General features: G+C 37.5%; 1 protein-coding gene across 4 annotated transcripts in view; it reads left to right on the top strand.

Annotated features, from left to right (window-relative positions):
• The window catches only part of LOC102804119 (dual oxidase 2-like), a 52,620-nt gene that overhangs the window by 11,497 nt on the left and 22,561 nt on the right, over nucleotides 1-18,562 (top strand). For all 4 annotated transcript variants that reach the window (XM_085507246.1, XM_085507245.1, XM_085507244.1 and 1 more), the window contains 10 exons: nucleotides 1,590-1,679; nucleotides 1,901-2,062; nucleotides 4,843-5,024; nucleotides 5,123-5,327; nucleotides 6,537-6,703; nucleotides 6,812-6,890; nucleotides 7,445-7,541; nucleotides 12,457-12,565; nucleotides 13,746-13,842; nucleotides 15,487-15,650. In XM_085507246.1, coding sequence (XP_085363372.1) covers nucleotides 1,590-1,679; nucleotides 1,901-2,062; nucleotides 4,843-5,024; nucleotides 5,123-5,327; nucleotides 6,537-6,703; nucleotides 6,812-6,890; nucleotides 7,445-7,541; nucleotides 12,457-12,565; nucleotides 13,746-13,842; nucleotides 15,487-15,650 — 1,352 coding nt within the window. The remainder of the gene's footprint in view (nucleotides 1-1,589; nucleotides 1,680-1,900; nucleotides 2,063-4,842; nucleotides 5,025-5,122; nucleotides 5,328-6,536; nucleotides 6,704-6,811; nucleotides 6,891-7,444; nucleotides 7,542-12,456; nucleotides 12,566-13,745; nucleotides 13,843-15,486; nucleotides 15,651-18,562) is intronic.

The following is an 18,562-nucleotide window of genomic DNA, read 5'->3' as shown; positions in this document are numbered from 1 at the left end:
GAATTGGCCTTGCATGTTTGGGGTGAATTGGCGTTGCATGTTTGGGGTGAATTGGCCTTGCATGTTTGGGGCGAATTGGCCTTGCATGTTTGGGGTGAATTGGCCTTGCATGTTTGGGGCGAATTGGCCTTGCATGTTTGGGGCGAATTGGCGTTGCATGTTTGGGGTGAATTGGCCTTGCATGTTTGGGGTGAATTGGCCTTGCATGTTTGGGGTGAATTGGCCTTGCATGTTTGGGGTGAATTGGCCTTGCATGTTTGGGGTGAATTGGCCTTGCATGTTTGGGGCGAATTGGCCTTGCATGTTTGGGGCGAATTGGCCTTGCATGTTTGGGGCGAATTGGCCTTGCATGTTTGGGGTGAATTGGCCTTGCATGTTTGGGGCGAATTGGCCTTGCATGTTTGGGGCGAATTGGCCTTGCATGTTTGGGGTGAATTGGCGTTGCATGTTTGGGGTGAATTGGCCTTGCATGTTTGGGGCGAATTGGCCTTGCATGTTTGGGGTGAATTGGCCTTGCATGTTTGGGGCGAATTGGCCTTGCATGTTTGGGGCGAATTGGCCTTGCATGTTTGGGGTGAATTGGCGTTGCATGTTTGGGGCGAATTGGCCTTGCATGTTTGGGGTGAATTGGCCTTGCATGTTTGGGGCGAATTGGCGTTGCATGTTTGGGGTGAATTGGCCTTGCATGTTTGGGGTGAATTGGCCTTGCATGTTTGGGGCGAATTGGCCTTGCATGTTTGGGGTGAATTGGCGTTGCATGTTTGGGGCGAATTGGCCTTGCATGTTTGGGGTGAATCGGCCTTGCATGTTTGGGGCGAATTGGCCTTGCATGTTTGGGGTGAATTGGCATTGCATGTTTGGGGTGAATTGGCCTTGCATGTTTGGGGCGAATTGGCCTTGCATGTTTGGGGTGAATTGGCGTTGCATGTTTGGGGTGAATTGGCGTTGCATGTTTGGGGCGAATTGGCGTTGCATGTTTGGGGCGAATTGGCCTTGCATGTTTGGGGTGAATTGGCGTTGCATGTTTGGGGTGAATTGGCCTTGCAAGTTTGGGGCGAATTGGCGTTGCATGTTTGGGGTGAATTGGCCTTGCATGTTTGGGGTGAATTGGCCTTGCATGTTTGGGGTGAATTGGCCTTGCATGTTTGGGGTGAATTGGCCTTGCATGTTTGGGGTGAATTGGCCTTGCATGTTTGGGGCGAATTGGCCTTGCATGTTTGGGGTGAATTGGCCTTGCATGTTTGGGGCGAATTGGCCTTGCATGTTTGGGGTGAATTGGCGTTGCATGTTTGGGGTGAATTGGCCTTGCATGTTTGGGGCGAATTGGCCTTGCATGTTTGGGGTGAATTGGCCTTGCATGTTTGGGGTGAATCTGCCTTGCATGTTTGGGGCGAATTGGCCTTGCATGTTAAATTTTGGGAAGAGAATTCGGGAAGGTTCAATTGAGTTACTTGCGGGTACAGAAATGAGCGAAATTATCACTGTTTTGAAAAATACATAAATGCATGTGAATAAGTTACAATCATAAACTGTACATAATTCTTTACTTGTAAATTATGCAAATGTATTCAAATTTTATATTTATCCAGATGAAAGCATTTATTCCGAGAGACATGTTGAGTATGCTGGATATGATGGTTGGTATAATAATAGAGCTCACCCTGAATGGGGTGCCGTAGGTGAGTTTACATTATATTTATTTGTATTTATTTAAGTCAGTGGGCAAACTCATTTACAGATCTGAGAAAACACAATACAAACAAATACCATCTTTATAACATCTATATAATCCAGAGGTAAATTTCCTGAAACTTCTGTTGACAATAAAGCGACACATTTAATTAATTAGATGACCCTCCTCTTTACTTAATTTACATAAATATCAACATTTTCCAAACAGAAATGCCATTAACACGACGTCTTCCATCGGCATACAAAGATGGCGTGTATATGCCAATTGATGATGAAAGACCGAATCCTTTAACGATAAGTGAGGAGACAATGAAAGGACCTACTGGAAAGGGATCATTGTTAAATAGAACAGCACTAATGGTTTTTTTTGGTAAGTTCTTCACATCATATTATCACATACGATGCCTTCGGTAATATGTACATCATGGATCTTGTCAGGGACAAAAATTCTTTAGATTGAATAGGGAGCTATCATATTATTAGTAAGCAAACATATAGGAACACTTTGGGACTATGATGAATTCATTCATTTATTGAGAGATTGCACTTTCTAAGTGAGTGATTGATAGATTGCAACCCCTATGTGAGTGATTGAGAGATTGTACCTCCCAAGTGAGTAAATGATAGATTGCAACCCCCTAAGTGAGTGATTGGTAGATTGTACCTTCCAAGTGAGTGAATGATAGATTGCAACCCTCTAAGTGAGTGATTGAGAGATTGTACCTACCAAGTGAGTAAATGATAGATTGCAACCCCTAAGTGAGTGATTAATAGATTGTACCTTCCAAGTGAGTGAATGATAGATTGCAACCCCCTAAGTGAGTGATTGAGAGATTGTACCTCCCAAGTGAGTAAATGTAGATTGCAACCCCCTAAGTGAGTGATTGAGAGATTGTACTTCCCAAGTGAGTAAATGATAGATTGCAACCCCCTAAGTGAGTGATTGAGAGATTGTACCTCCCAAGTGAGTAAATGATAGATTGCAACCCCTAAGTGAGTGATTGGTAGATTGTACCTTCCAAGTGAGTGAATGATAGATTGCAACCCCCTAAGTGAGTGATTGAGAGATTGTACCTTCCAAGTGAGTAAATGATAGATTGCAACCCCTAAGTGAGTGAATAATAGATTGTACCTTCCAAGTGAGTGAATGATAGATTGCAACCCCCTAAGTGAGTGATTGAGAGATTGTACCTCCCAAGTGAGTAAATGTAGATTGCAACCCCCTAAGTGAGTGATTGAGAGATTGTACCTTCCAAGTGAGTAAATGATAGATTGCAACCCCCTAAGTGAGTGATTGAGAGATTGTACCTCCCAAGTGAGTAAATGATAGATTGCAACCCCTAAGTGAGTGAATAATAGATTGTACCTTCCAAGTGAGTGAATGATAGATTGCAACCCCCTAAGTGAGTGATTGAGAGATTGTACCTCCCAAGTGAGTAAATGTAGATTGCAACCCCCTAAGTGAGTGATTGAGAGATTGTACCTTCCAAGTGAGTAAATGATAGATTGCAACCCCCTAAGTGAGTGATTGTACCTCCCAAGTGAGTAAATGATAGATTGCAACCCCTAAGTGAGTGATTGATAGATTTACCTTCCAAGTGAGTAAATGATAGATTGCAACCCCCTAAGTGAGTGATTGGTAGATTGTACCTTCCAAGTGAGTGAATGATAGATTGCAACCCCCTAAGTGAGTGATTGATAGATTGTACCTTCCAAGTGAGTGAATGATAGATTGCAACCCCCTAAGTGAGTGATTGAGAGATTGTACCTCCCAAGTGAGTAAATGATAGATTGCAACCCCCTAAGTGAGTGATTGGGAGATTGTACCTCCCAAGTGAGTAAATGATAGATTGCAACCCCCTAAGTGAGTGATTGAGAGATTGTACCTCCCAAGTGAGTAAATGATAGTTTGCAACCCCCTAAGTGAGTGATTGATAGATTGTATCTCCCAAGTGAGTAAATGATAGATTGCAACCCCCTAAGTGAGTGATTGATAGATTGTACCTTCCAAGTGAGTAAATGATAGATTGCAACCCCCTAAGTGAGTGATTGGTAGATTGCACTCCCTAAGTGAGTGATTGATAGATTGCAACCCCCTAAGTGAGTGATTGAGAGATTGTACCTCCCAAGTGAGTAAATGATAGATTGCAACCCCCTAAGTGAGTGATTGGTAGATTGTACCTTCTAAGTGAGTGATTAATAGGTTGTACCTCCTAAGTGAGTAGTTGATAGTTTGCAACCCCCTAAGTGAGTGATTGATAGATTGTACCTCCCAAGTGAGTGAATGATAGATTGCACTCCCTAAGTGAGTGATTGATAGATTGCACTCCCTAAGTGAGTGATTGATAGATAATGTGTAATTAATAGATATAACCCCATTATTGTTTAATTAAAAGCTAATATTACTAAGTAAGTAATTGATATATTTAGATTTGAGAAATTGACCAAAATATTTATTTCTAGTTACACATTTTTCACACCAAATTAAGTTTTTCCTGAGTGGCTGGGCATGTTACATTGTATTAAAGAAATAAATCATCTAAAAGAAAATCATATATGCTATTCAGTGAAAACTGAAAACATAATTGACTCCACAGAACTGTTTGATGTTGTTCAGCTATATGCAAATGACTACTGTTTCTATCACTGTGTATTGAGGGCAGTATACATACACATGTATTACTTGACATGTCAAACGCTTGAAAAAAAATCCAATACAACTTTAACCCACTTGTGATCATTGTTCAAACGAACTTGATTTTGTTAGAATGGGCTATGGAAATTTTAGTTTAGTCACTTCATTTAAATTCCATCTTTTCCTTTCTTTATTTTTGTTGTGCATTATTTTTTGTAAATAATGCTGTGTAGCAGTGTTAAATTAGTTATTTTTCATGATCCATTTCAATATGGCTGACGTGCGATCATTCTGTTTGAAAAAGTCAAAAAGCAAATTCTTTTTTCGTTTCTGACTGCCTAACAGCACATATGACTTTTGTAATTTAAACCCTTGTATCATTGTTACTTTTGTCTTTTAGAAAATTTGCTTAACAACCCTGCTTTACAGTTTGTAGTGTCATACTACATACTCATAACATGAGTCACTGTGAACAATACTTCTATCATATTTCTAATTCTTAATGACATTTTCAGGACAACAAGTTGTTGAGGAAATATTAGATGCTCAGCGTCCTGGATGTCCTCCAGAATATTATAATATAGAAGTGCCCGATGACCATCCTCTTTATGAGAAAGGTTATCGAGTCATGCCGTTTGTTAGGTCACGCTATGATATGGGTAATACTGGATTCTCACCAAACAATCCAAGACAACAGGTAGGGCCATGTTTATAAAAACATTTTTGTTTCTGCTTAAAAATTTCTGCAGCTTTTGGAGGTTGATATAAATTATGTTTTGCATTTTCTGATTTCAGCTGAATGAAATCACCCCCTATATTGATGGTGGTTTGATGTATGGCACTTCTAAGGCATGGGCTGATGCACTCAGGTCATTTGAAGGTGGTCGATTAGCCAAGAGTGAAATAGGTAACTTCCCTGCAGAGAATGACATTGGACTGCCAATGGCCAACCCTCCAGCACCAGCAGATCATAAACTCAAAGATGCCAAGAGATTCTTCAGTGAGTATTAAAATCTTCTTTTCTCAGTATTGTATCCTAAAGCTTTGTTCTAGTTTAATAATAGACATTGTGTCGACCTGGCTTCCTGAGAATACAATACATACCATACGTCATGTTTTAACTTTCAGACCTTATGAATGTTTAAAATGTACTTTAAAATTTTTGAATACTAGTAACAACAAAGTAACAATAAAGTGTCAATTCAATGAGAAATCAAAATAAAAGCATCCCTTCTCTGAAAATTCAAGATAAAAGAAAATGCACACCTCTTATATTTTACTCTAAAAATCAATTAATTTCCACAATTTACTTTCCATCTCTTGTCAACTCTGTATCCTGATGATGGCTGGCGAACAAAATTGTTCTAGCTGCTACATGTATGTGTGTAATATAATTTATGTTGGTTACAATTTACCAATGTTTTATATATTCGTTTGTAGCCAATTCCAGAAGTGTATGAACATTTGAGACAACATTTTTGTTTGAAGTTTAATTGTAACGACTGTAAATGTGATTGAAATTTAAGTGTTTTACAGTAATCCAACAACAATGTTGATAGTAATTTTACTTTGTCAACTCATTTAAATAATTTGTGTTGTTCTGTCTGCCTTGCCTTCCAAAAAGATTGGGCAGATTCAGCAATTCATTGATCAATCATCAGCTGAACCATTGGTGCATGCTCTTGTCACTTCATGTCTTGATGCAAACAACAACCTTCTGAATAGCCTTTCAAACACTGACCTAGCCAGACTTCAACAGATGCTGAATTCTGCAGCTTGGCTGGTAACATGTACAAAATCAACTTAAGATATTGATGTCATACTTCGTGGTCCGTTGCATTGGCTGCAATCAGGGATCGTATTCTGTGCAAGATTCTGTTGTTTTCTCATAAAGCTCTGCATAACTTGGCTCCATTATATATATATCTGAAATTCTCCCATTCCATCACTTTGTAAGATGTCAACATCTTATTACATCAACCGTGCTTTCAGTACTTCTGCTCCAAAATTGTTGAATGAAATTTCCTTTTCAATTAGGTGTGCTAGAACCTTCAGTGAGCTGTATACTCACATTTTTAGAAACCTGACAGTTTATTTTTTTGTTTTTGTTTTTTATACAACTCAACATTGCAAAGACGCATTTCATATACAATTTTCCGATGCTTGTTTGTATATATTACACTTATCCACAATATTTTTATTAAAATAGAGCTTGGTAACCCTCGTGGCAATGAGAATCCATTTCTGTTGACATTCGGTATACTTTGGTTTCGATGGCATAACTATTTGGCAGATGATATCGCTGCTAAACATCCAAGCTGGTCAGATGAAAGGATCTTCAATGAAGCAAGGAAATGGGTCATAGCAACACATCAGGTATATTTGTTGTTGTTTGTTTTCTCATCTGCGATATGTATAGTTGTCTTTCATGATATTTGCAGTGGTTCCTAAGATTTATTTCAAAATATTCAATTTGTTTCACAGAAAATTGTCTTGTATGATTGGTTGCCAGCTTTTTTGAATCTAAATGAAAGCAGAGTTACAGAGTTGAGAGACAATTATGGTTAGTATAACAGTGTTATACATTGTTAGTTACATTCTGTATGATACCTTTAGGGTTTTGATTTTCTCTCAATATAACACTAATTAAATGTATATAAAATGTTTTGATAATCAAGTTGTTGTTTTTTGTGGGCCAGTCGCTCTGGAATAACACAAGTGGAATCATTTCATGGTGTCTCCTGAGTCTGGTGTGACTATTCACGTGACACTACACTATATACCCTTCATTTTGGTTAAATAAGAATTTCAACCAAATTCATAATTGCAGTAGGGAGAGTAACTATGGTGTTAGTCATTGACCTATACATTAAAGGGGCCAATTAAGTTTATTTATTTTTTCCAACTGTTATTAGTGAGTACCTAGCTTATATTTGACACATACTTCTAGAAAAGTATTGAGAGATTATTGTGAACAAAGTTTTGTCTTAGCTAATTGTTTTTTGTTTGGCCATTCACAAACATACTGCTTTCCTATCAGAGCAAACATTGTATTACTTTGTTACACTAACCATCATGGTGGTGAGAGTAATTGGTGATTTTTTGTTCCTACTACAGCTTACAGTAGTGCTATACATCCCGGTGTTACCCACGTATTTCAGTCAGCAGCAATGAGAATTGGTCATACTTTGGTGCCTCCAGGTGTATTTAGAAGGTTAGTTTGATTTTACGGTCCTACTATTTAACGCCCGGACACGCGAGGGAGTGTCCGGGCACGCGCGGAGGCGAACAGGGGGGAATACCTAACGCGCGGGGCAGCGGCAGCAATCCTTGTACTGTATAATATTCGTTTATGCTCAAAATTTGAACCGGAGTGGAGAATTCGAGCAGCTATCCACACTTTTTATGATCGACGCCCGGGCATTCCGGCGAGTCGAGTCCGCCATGTTGTTTACTAATTTTGGTTAGCGTTTAACAATAGGACAATACCATTCGATCTATGGGGGTGACAGTCCTACGAATGTGCCGACATTGTCGAAGGACAAGGACAGGAAAAGTTTGTGCAAGTGTGGCGAGACTCCCGTAGTATTGTTTAGTAAGATTCATTTAAAAATGACCATGTAACACGTCTGTTACACAGAAATTATTCACCTCATGTTGTTTTCTCATTGTTATGTGTCCCCGTAAACACAGTATTGTATGCAGGTGACAATGCTACGTACACTTGCAATGAAGTCGGTATCCTAAGAATATCGTAATTTAACGTCTTTGTGTTTCCTGTTGCAGTGCAAGTTTGTATACGGTAAATATCGTGAACGGTACAGAGTTCGGTAAATCTCGTGTACGGTACAGAGGGGATATTTTCGTCCAATGTTTTTATACTTTGTAATGTAATTCAAACAAATAGAAAACATATATTCGTAGCCATGGACAAGATTTAAAATGTAATCAACCGTTTTATTCATCCATGATTTGTACAAAGATCGTATATTTTGTAAATGTATAAAGCATTTTCCACATTAAGCTTTCAATATAGATTCTTAAACACAAAATATCAAATATATCTTTAAGTGTAAAAATCGATTTTTTTACTGTAAATGGTAACTTCCTGTAAAAACTTAAGATGCCTTTTTTATTTCCTGTACCAGTCACCCACCCCCTGTCCCCACTCTTACAGCATGCGGTAAATTTCTTATTGTACACGCAGTTTACGGTAAACCTGGTTTATACCTCTTGTCGAAAACACAGAGTTTGGTCAATCTCGTGCACAGTATAGCGTACGGAATATATTATGTTTCGTCCACATATTTCAAAGGTTGACGCCGCGACACGTATTCAGCTGTGATTGACACTCTATTGTACAACTACAACAAAGGGTGGAACATACACTGTCCCTAATTCAGTTCAACCACGGTCACTATTTTTTAGTAACCGTGGTTCAACCCAAGCAAGGCACGTTTTTTTTTTCAAATAAACATGACATACCAAATATGATGAACTTGTGTAATTCAGAAAAAAAGGTTGTCATTTGTTCCGGCTTGGAGCCTGATGGTAAGGGAAAACATTTACATAACCAGGGCGAGTTGCGTCGAGAGACAAAGCATTTGTTGTTTCTGTTTGGAGCTGTAACAGGTAACAAAAGGTCTTGAATAAATTAATGGCGTGATAAACTCCACCTTGTATTTCTATTTTATGGAATCTCTTGTAGTTTGTTTGTGCAGTGTATAGTTACAGTAGATTATTTACAAGCTGATCCCAGACCAATTTGTAACGGCCGGGCTCGTAACACGGACCACATGATCCCCGAGCAGGGTGTGAGTCCGGTATGTGAGCTACTATAAAATTGCGATGCGACGGCTATGACCTCTATTCGCACACATGCTTCCGGTGCGCTAGTGTAACCTGCCGTTAACAATGAAACTGAATGACGTTCCCACTTTTATTAAATATAGGTAGTAATAAAGAGAGTATCACAACGCCTTGGAAGCGACACATCGAAAGGTCAAGTTTAGTTCATCGCCCGCTGTACGAATTCACGTTTGCGAACGAATGACCACTTGACGCGATGGAGAGATCCCAAGCCCAGTTGGCGAGCTACATACCAGTAGTTTTCTGTATACACGCCCCGTGATCGATCTTTTCCAAACCCGTGTGCTATCGGCGTTTTTTTTTTTTTTTAAATCAGTGTATGATGTTGCTTTTACTTTGAACAATTTAACTTGCCGACATGATAACACCTTCTTTTCAGAACTATTACAGAGTTATGACATTGTCTTTGGTGTGGACGATTGAACTTGCCGACATGTTAATGTTTTTTTTCAGAACTATTACGGAGTTATGCCATTGTCTTAGGTGTGAACGATTGAACTTGCCGACGTGTTAATGTATTTTTTTCAAAACTATTAGTGTTATGCCATTGTATTCAGTGTGGACCATTGAACATACCGACGTGATAATGCCGTTCTTTGGAACTAATGGGAGGCATGCGCAATTGTACTTCCCCGTTAATATTTTAACTTGGAGTTCTGATACTGCATTATAGCGACAACGAAAAACACGTTTATAATAGCATTGTCAATTTCGTTAGCTAGGATTTATGTTGTTTATAATCAAAACGCGCAAGTCACACAGACTTTACCGTCGACGGTAGAATATAATTTTATTGCTGTCGTATCCTGTATTTGAGGTTTTGATGAAAAGTTCAATAAAGTGATACTTTCTAAAAACATGTAAAAAATAACTAACAATACAGAGGCCGCTCTTACCAAAGCTATAAACGACTGTTTTTCATCGCCACATCAAGTATTATGCTGCAGACATCTACAAGAAAACGCCGGAAGACATTTATCAAACAAAGTTGGTGCCAACGCGAAAGTTCCAAAAGACACGCGAAAAGATATGTTTGGATCAACGGGGCTTATTAAATGCGAAACCGAAGAAGAATTCGACCTGAAATTTTCAGAGCTGTTAGACAAGTATAATTTATCTTTGCCGGCATTCGTTCCATATTTTCATAAACTATCAGACAAGTTTCAGACATCCATTTTACGACCAAGACTAACGAACAAATGGGTGCCCCTGGATTGGAAAAACAACGCGTGTGAGAGCATGAACAATATTTTGAAGCTTAGCAGTAATTGGAAGACGTTGAAACTCCCCGACTTGGTTGACAGATTACACAAGGTCGCAAAGGTACAGCAATTAGATATTAGACACGCACTTTATGGTCAAGGGAACTACGAACTCGCACCGTGGATGGCAAAGCACAGAGTGAAACACGCCGTATGGACCCAGAAAACGGAAGAAGAGAAGCAACAACTGTTTCAGAAGTTTGTAAAAGGTTATATACGAAGAAAAAAGACTGTAACATCAACCGACGGAGCGCTGACAGTACCAAAAACCGCGAAGACTGCCAGGAAACCGGGTCAACGAAAACAAGTTAAGAATTCGAAAACAAGGACATTGGCACCAGGGCTGTAAGGTATGTTATTGACTAATTTTCGTTTTAGTTGACTTGTACTTCGAATAATTTTGAATAAAAATATTTTCCACAAGGGCGGGGTGTCTGTCTATACATGTTTTAATTTTCGTTTTAGTTGACTTGTACTTTGAATAATTTTGAATAAAAATATTTTCCACAAGGGCGGGGTGTCTGTCTATACATGTTTTAATTTTCGTTTTAGTTGACTTGTACTTTGAATAATTTTGAATAAAAATATTTTCCACAAGGGCGGGGTGTCTGTCTATTTACTATACAATAATGTTTTAATTTTCGTTTTAGTTGACTTGTACTTTGAATAATTTTGAATAAAAATATTTTCCACTAGGGCGGGGTGTCTGTCTATTTACTATACATGTTTTAATTTTCGTTTTAGTTGACTTGTACTTATTTTTAATAAAAATATTTTCTAAAAGGGCGGTTTGTTTACTATACATGTTTTACAGTGGGCGCAAACAAAGCGAGACTTTCTTAGCGGCACTGTTTTGAAAACGATTTGCTACATTTTGCGACAATCTCACTTTTTCTTGCAACACTCGATTATCGACAAATTATGTTTGGTCTCGATACGTATTATGGCTGAGTGGTTGTCTGTTTTCACATTGTAACATTATAACACAACCACAAAGCTCTTGGATGCTAGCCCTGAATACAGTGCTGTGTGTACGGGAGCGCGTTTGGTTGATAGACGACCCCACCACAGCCCGGCGTACCTCCATAGACTGTACGCAGGACTACCTAGATCCATGATACGATACAATATAGCACAACAATGAGAAACATGCTTTTTTTTCACATGAGGTAAATAATTTCCGCGTAACTACGGGAGTCTCGCCACACTTGCACAAACCTTTCCTGTCCTTGTCCTTCGACAATGTCGGCACATTCGTAGGACTGTCACCCCCATGGATCGAATGGTATTGTCCTATTGTTAAACGCTAACCAAAATTAGTAAACAACATGGCGGACTCGACTCGCCGGAATGCCCGGGCGTCGATCATAAAAAGTGTGGATAGCTGCTCGAATTCGCCACTCCGGTTCAAATTTTGAGCATAAACGAATATTATACAGTACAAGGATTGCTGCCGCTGCCCCGCGCGTTGGGTATTCCCCCCTGTTCGCCTCCGCGCGTGCCCGGACACTCCCTCGCGTGTCCGGGCGTTAAATAGTAGGACCCTGATTTTACATCTCACACTTGTAAACCTCATTGGAGTAAAAACAAACAAACAAACAAACTGATGACAAAAATGATTGCATTGATACCAACCAAGCTGTGTCTTGAGAATCAAGTTGCAGTGTAATCTGTGTTCCCATCTTGATTTAAACCGTTGTTATGCAGTGATCTGACAAAGTACAGTTGCTATCACCATGTTACCACACATACTGTGGATGAAAAAAGCTCAATCTAGTGATGATCAACAAACAACATCTGTATGAGTTCATTTGATGGCCATCAACTCATTTTCTTTGAAAAATGACAAACAATTTTTGTCTGGGCATCTGACTATAAATTACTTTGGCTTAGTGGTGGTGCTTCTGAAGATCCATATAAACCAAATATTTTTTTCATTGATTACATGGAAATTGTGTAAAATTCATTTTCTGACTGATTGCTCATTTTATTTTACAGAAATAGTAGTTGCGATTTTAGAAAAACAACTATCAAAAGTAATTTGGTACCAAATTATCAAGGTGGTCATGAGGGAGTGAGAACATGCAACTCATTTTGGAATCCTCAGGTAAACATAATCCTTGTATAAATTTAGCAAGATTTTATAAGATTAGTGTATGCAAGTCTGTAATTTTAGCAAGATTTTATAAGATTAGTGTATGCAAGTCTGTAATTTTAGCAAGATTTTATAAGATTAGTGTATGCAAGTCTGTAATTTTAGCAAGATTTTATAAGATTAGTGTATGCAAGTCTGTAATTTTAGCAAGATTTTATAAGATTAGTGTATGCAAGTCTGTAATATTAGCAAGATTTTATAAGATTAGTGTATGCAAGTCTGTAATTTTAGCAAGATTTTATAAGATTAGTGTATGCAAGTCTGTAATTTTAGCAAGATTTTATAAGATTAGTGTATGCAAGTCTGTAATTTTAGCAAGATTTTATAAGATTAGTGTATGCAAGTCTGTAATTTTAGCAAGATTTTATAAGATTAGTGTATGCAAGTCTGTAATTTTAGCAAGATTTTATAAGATTAGTGTATGTAAGTCTGTAATTTTAGCAAGATTTTATAAGATTAGTGTATGCAAGTCTGTAATTTTAGCAAGATTTTATAAGATTTGTGTATGCAAGTCTGTAATTTTAGCAAGATTTTATAAGATTAGTGTATGCAAGTCTGTAATTTTAGCAAGATTTTATAAGATTAGTGTATGCAAGTCTGTAATTTTAGCAAGATTTTATAAGATTTGTGTATGCAAGTCTGTAATATTTGTGATGAAGCTCACACACAAATTGAAGAAATACACATGAAATGCATTATGGTCACAAAATTGCATAAGACACCTACATTTCTAAAAAAAAAAATCTAATTAAAATTCGTAAGCCGGAGAATTTTTTTGTATTCATCTGAGATCGTTTTTGCAAATCTTGTAATATGTGCGTTTAATTTGGACAATAATCTAACTTATATCAGTCTATGCAATCAAACATTTCTGAGTTTTCACTGCAATATGTGATGCTATTGGTTAGAACTATGTTTGATTGACGAACATCGAATGGAACCGATTTCAAACGCTGAATTTTCATTGCATATTACCGTACATGGTTATAAAATTTGCATATCCTAATCTTAAAAATCTTACATTACATTACTAAGCAGACAAGATGTGAGTTAAAGCACATCATCAGACAGACTGTGCATGTAAGTATGTACACAAAATCAAAATAAATTCTGGTTGTTTTTACTTCGACAGTTGCCAATATTGGAAACAGATATTGATGAGTTCCTAATGGGCATGGCATCACAGATATGTGAAAGGGAAGACAATATCATTACAGAAGATCTCAGAGGTAAGGCACCTAACTGGGTGTTATATTTTATTTTTTCATCTCCATTGACCATTACTAAGAATTCCTAGTAATTGTGATAATCATCAGAAACATTGGTGTCCACGAGCACACATCAACATCATATTCATTTAGGATAAATTAACATATGTGTTGTAAGTGTAGTGTGGAAAATAATTATTTTACCCATGGCAATTTTGCTGTGTTTTATAGTTGGTCATGTAATACAAAGGTTATCACCTGATATCACTAAATCATAGAGCTGGTTAATACTCGTGGCATCATTGGATGTTTTATATACTCGCATTTGATTCATGGATAGTACGCTAACCCATGACATCACTTTTATCAATCAGCTGTATAAGCAAATGATATTAGGTGATAATTATTATACATCTGTTACCTTAACGCCATAAGTTACAGCGTGCCGTAATTTTGCGGTATTTTACAGGGTATTTTCATACTACCATATTTGGAAATGCGAATTCCAAATATGGAATGATTACGCGCATAAGCGTCCTCTAATAATAAAAACAAACATGGCTGCCACCAGGATTTGACTGATCCATACAAAGAAGTTCGCTGATTCTGTTCTAAACTTTTTGGATTTTGGCATTTCCATGATGTTTCCTTGAAGGAAAAGATGTATAATAATAAGGTTATTACGAAGATACCTCAAAGTATGCACTCAGACAGTACGCTGTCGCATCGAGCTCCGCTGCGTGTCGGTCGATACAGCCGCTGTACTGTCTTCGTGCATACTTTGAGGTATCTTCGTAATAACCGTATATTATTATACATCTGTCACCGTAACGCCATAAGTTACAGCGTGCGGTAATTTTGCGGTATTTTACAGGGTATTTTCATACTACCATATTTGGAAATGCAAATTCCAAATATGGAATGATTATGTGCGTAAGCGTCCTTGAATAATAAAAACAAACATGGCTGCCACCAGGATTTGACCAGACTCCATACAAAGAAGTTCAGTGATTCTGTTCTAATTTTTTTGGATTTCGGCATTTCCATGATGTATCCTTGAAGGGAAAAGATGAATAATAATAAGGTTATTACGAAGATACCTCAAAGTATGCACTCAGACAGTACGCTGTCGCATCGACCTCCGCTACGCGTCAGTCGATACTGCAGCTGTACTGTCTTTGTGCATACTTTGAGGTGTCTTCATAATAACCTTATAATATATTACAAATGGTATTAATATGCAGTAAGTTTGATGGTGAGACAACGTTGTAGCTGAATTGTTTCATCTTTTTAATTAGACATTCAGAAACTTATACTAATTGCTATGTACCAAAAGAAACGATTTGAATTTCATTGTGCAGTGACTTTAATATCAAAATACCAAATAATATATTTGACCATTTAGTCATTGATCTTAGCAAAAATAAAAGCATCTGAAAATGCAGTTTTCAGTCTGTTATAAATTTCTTATATAATATTATTACTGTAGTAGCATCATGTGATGGTGCTACAGTAATATACTATGTATTTTTAATTTATTTGCTCTGCATTACATACTTTGACAGTTTTCTCATCCATGATTGGTTGTCTGCTTTTTCTGAATCAAGTCTTGATAATCTGAAATAAAAAGCATAATTTTATAATGTTCTTGTGAAAACACTATAGGCAAAGTATTTGGTCCTCTGGAGTTTTCTCGACGTGATTTAATGGCATTGAATATCCAACGAGGACGTGATCATGGGCTGCCTGATTATAACACAGCAAGGAGAGAATACAATCTTGCAGAAAGAGAAAATTTCAGGGATATCAATCCAAATCTTCCCGATGATGTAAGTATTAACTTGATAGAGTTGTATATATTAATTCAATAAAGTTAAATAAATAAAAAATAGAAAAAACTCCTCTGTCTATTAAAGCATAACAGCATCATAAAATTGCAGCATTGAGTTATTATTTGATTACACATATATGTATGAATGTGTAAAATTTATTTAAAAATATGAACTTGTACATGGATGTTGTGGACACAATCCCTGGGAAAATATAACTGGCAATTATGAAATTATTGTTGTTTACCTGTGTCAGTTTTGTTAGTGCAAATATACATTGTTTTTAAACAGAGATCAAACTGTCATTTTGCATCAAATACGTGTTGTTACTACATCAGTGGTTCGCTGAAAGTCAGCTGATTGTATATGCCTGCTGGGTTACAACGCCATATATGGCTGTATTATTACCCATAGTTTCTTATGCCAAAAAACACATTGCCTTCCATGCATTTTATCACTGAAGTCGCGATAAAGGATGGAAAACCACAAACATTTAACAGTTTTGAATGGAATAAAGAATGATTGTTAATATATTTATTCAATTTATTTTTACATTTTACTAGTAAGTAAAAATAGTTGAAGTGGATTATACATCAATTTCACAGTGGTCGTCGTCATGACAAGTCAGATTTCTTTTTAGCAATGAACTAATCTATTGATTATTTGGATTTTCAGTAATGAATTGTGACTGTGAGCTTCCCATAAATTTGTTGTGTCATAGTTAATTTCAGTACTAGACATCGTTGTCGTAAACTCTGATTCAAAACCACTTTGGTGACTGCCGGGACATTGCAAATCTTTAAAACAGTGCAACAGCTACAAACAGGACATGTTGGAATTTTAGATTGGAACTCACTTTTATTTAATCCCCCCGAATTTGAAAAGATACAATTATGAATCAATTTGAACATAAGCAATACATGCCCACTTTCATGATCGGGAATAAACCTGAAACACTCCATTCAATCTTAATCAGCTAAATGTTCTGCAAAGTTAATACTATATTTGTTGTTGTTTAGGATACACAATTTATCTCAGTTTTTTTGAAGCAGATCATTAAAGGGGAGCAGAAGTGTGGCTTTTGACACTCTGTACATGAAATTTGAGATCTATGAATAAATTCTGTCAATAAAAACAACTTGTATGTGCTCTAAGGGCCAGTCAGATGATGTCATCAGTGAACACTGATAAATTCAACCCATTCATGCTAGTACGTCAATCCCATTGAAATGCTACTATGAAAGAACTTGTTAACTGACTACTAGTACTTAAAAGTTGTTAATTTACTCATACTTGGAGAAATGAGCTTATTAGAAGCTGGTCTCTATAAAGCACATGGGAATACTTCCTAGAATAACTTAACATTGGAACAGTTCCTAGAATCACATCACACGGGAACACTTCCTAGAATCACTTCACACCATAACACTTCCTAGAATCACTTCACATGGGAGCACTTCCTAGAATCACTTCACATGGAAACACTTCCTAGAATCACATCACATGGGAACACTTACTAGAATCACTTCACATGGGAACACTTCCTAGAATCACTCACATAAGAGCACTTCCTAGAATCACTTCACATGGGAACACTTCCTAGAATCACATCACATGGGAACACTTCCTAGAATCACATCACATGGGAACATTTACTCGAATCACTTCACATGGGAACACTTCATAGAATCACTTCACATGGGAACACTTCCTAGAATCACATCACATGGGAGCACTTCATAGAATCACTTCACATGGGAGCACTTCCTAGAATCACATCACATTGGAACACTTCCTAAAATCACTTCACATGGGAACACTTCCTAGAATCACATCACATGGCAACACTTCCTAGAATCACATCACATGGGAGCGCTTCCTAAAATCACTTCACATGGGAACACTTCCTAGAATCACTTCACATAAGAAAACTTCATAGAATCACATCACATGGGAGCACTTCCTAGAATCACATCACATGGGAGCACTTCCTAGAATCACATCACATGAGAAAACTTCCTAGAATCACTTCACATAAGAAAACTTCATAGAATCACATCACATGGGAGCACTTCATAGAATCACATCACATGGGAGCACTTCCTAGAATCACATCACATGAGAAAACTTCCTAGAATCACTTCACATAAGAAAACTTCATAGAATCACATCACATGGGAGCACTTCATAGAATCACTTCACATGGGAACACTTCCTAGAATCACATCACATTGGAACACTTCCTAGAATCTCTTTACATGGGAACACTTCCTAGAATCACATCACATTGGAACACTTCCTAGAATCTCTTTACATGGGAACACTTCCTAGAATCACATCACATGGGAACACTTTCAAGAATCACTTCACATGTGAACACTTCATGGAATCACATCACATGAGAAAACTTCCTAGAATCACTTCACATGAGAAAACTTCATAGAATCACATCACATGGGAACACTTTCTAGAATCACTTCACATGGGAACACTTCCTAGAATCACATCACATGGGAACACTTCCTAGAATCACATCACATGGGAACACTTCCTAGAATCACTTCACATAGGTACACTTCCTAGAATCACTTCATATGGGAACACTTCCTAGAATCACATCACATGGGAACACTTCCTAGAATCACATCACATGGGAACACTTCCTAGAATCACTTCACATAGGTACACTTCCTAGAATCACTTCATATGGGAACACTTCCTAGAATCACTTCACATGAGAAAACTTCATAGAATCACATCACATGGGAACACTTTCTAGAATCACTTCACATAGGAACACTTCCTAGAATCACTTCATATGGGAACACTTCCTAGAATCACTTCACACGGGAACACTTTCAAGAATCACTTCACACGGGAACACTTTCAAGAATCACTTCACATGGGAACAC

Source organism: Saccoglossus kowalevskii, chromosome 13, assembly GCF_978046115.1.
Source record: "Saccoglossus kowalevskii chromosome 13, keSacKowa6.1, whole genome shotgun sequence".
NCBI lineage: Eukaryota > Metazoa > Hemichordata > Enteropneusta > Harrimaniidae > Saccoglossus > Saccoglossus kowalevskii.
Note: the sequence above shows the minus strand (reverse complement) of the source record. Positions and strands in the feature narration are given on the sequence as shown.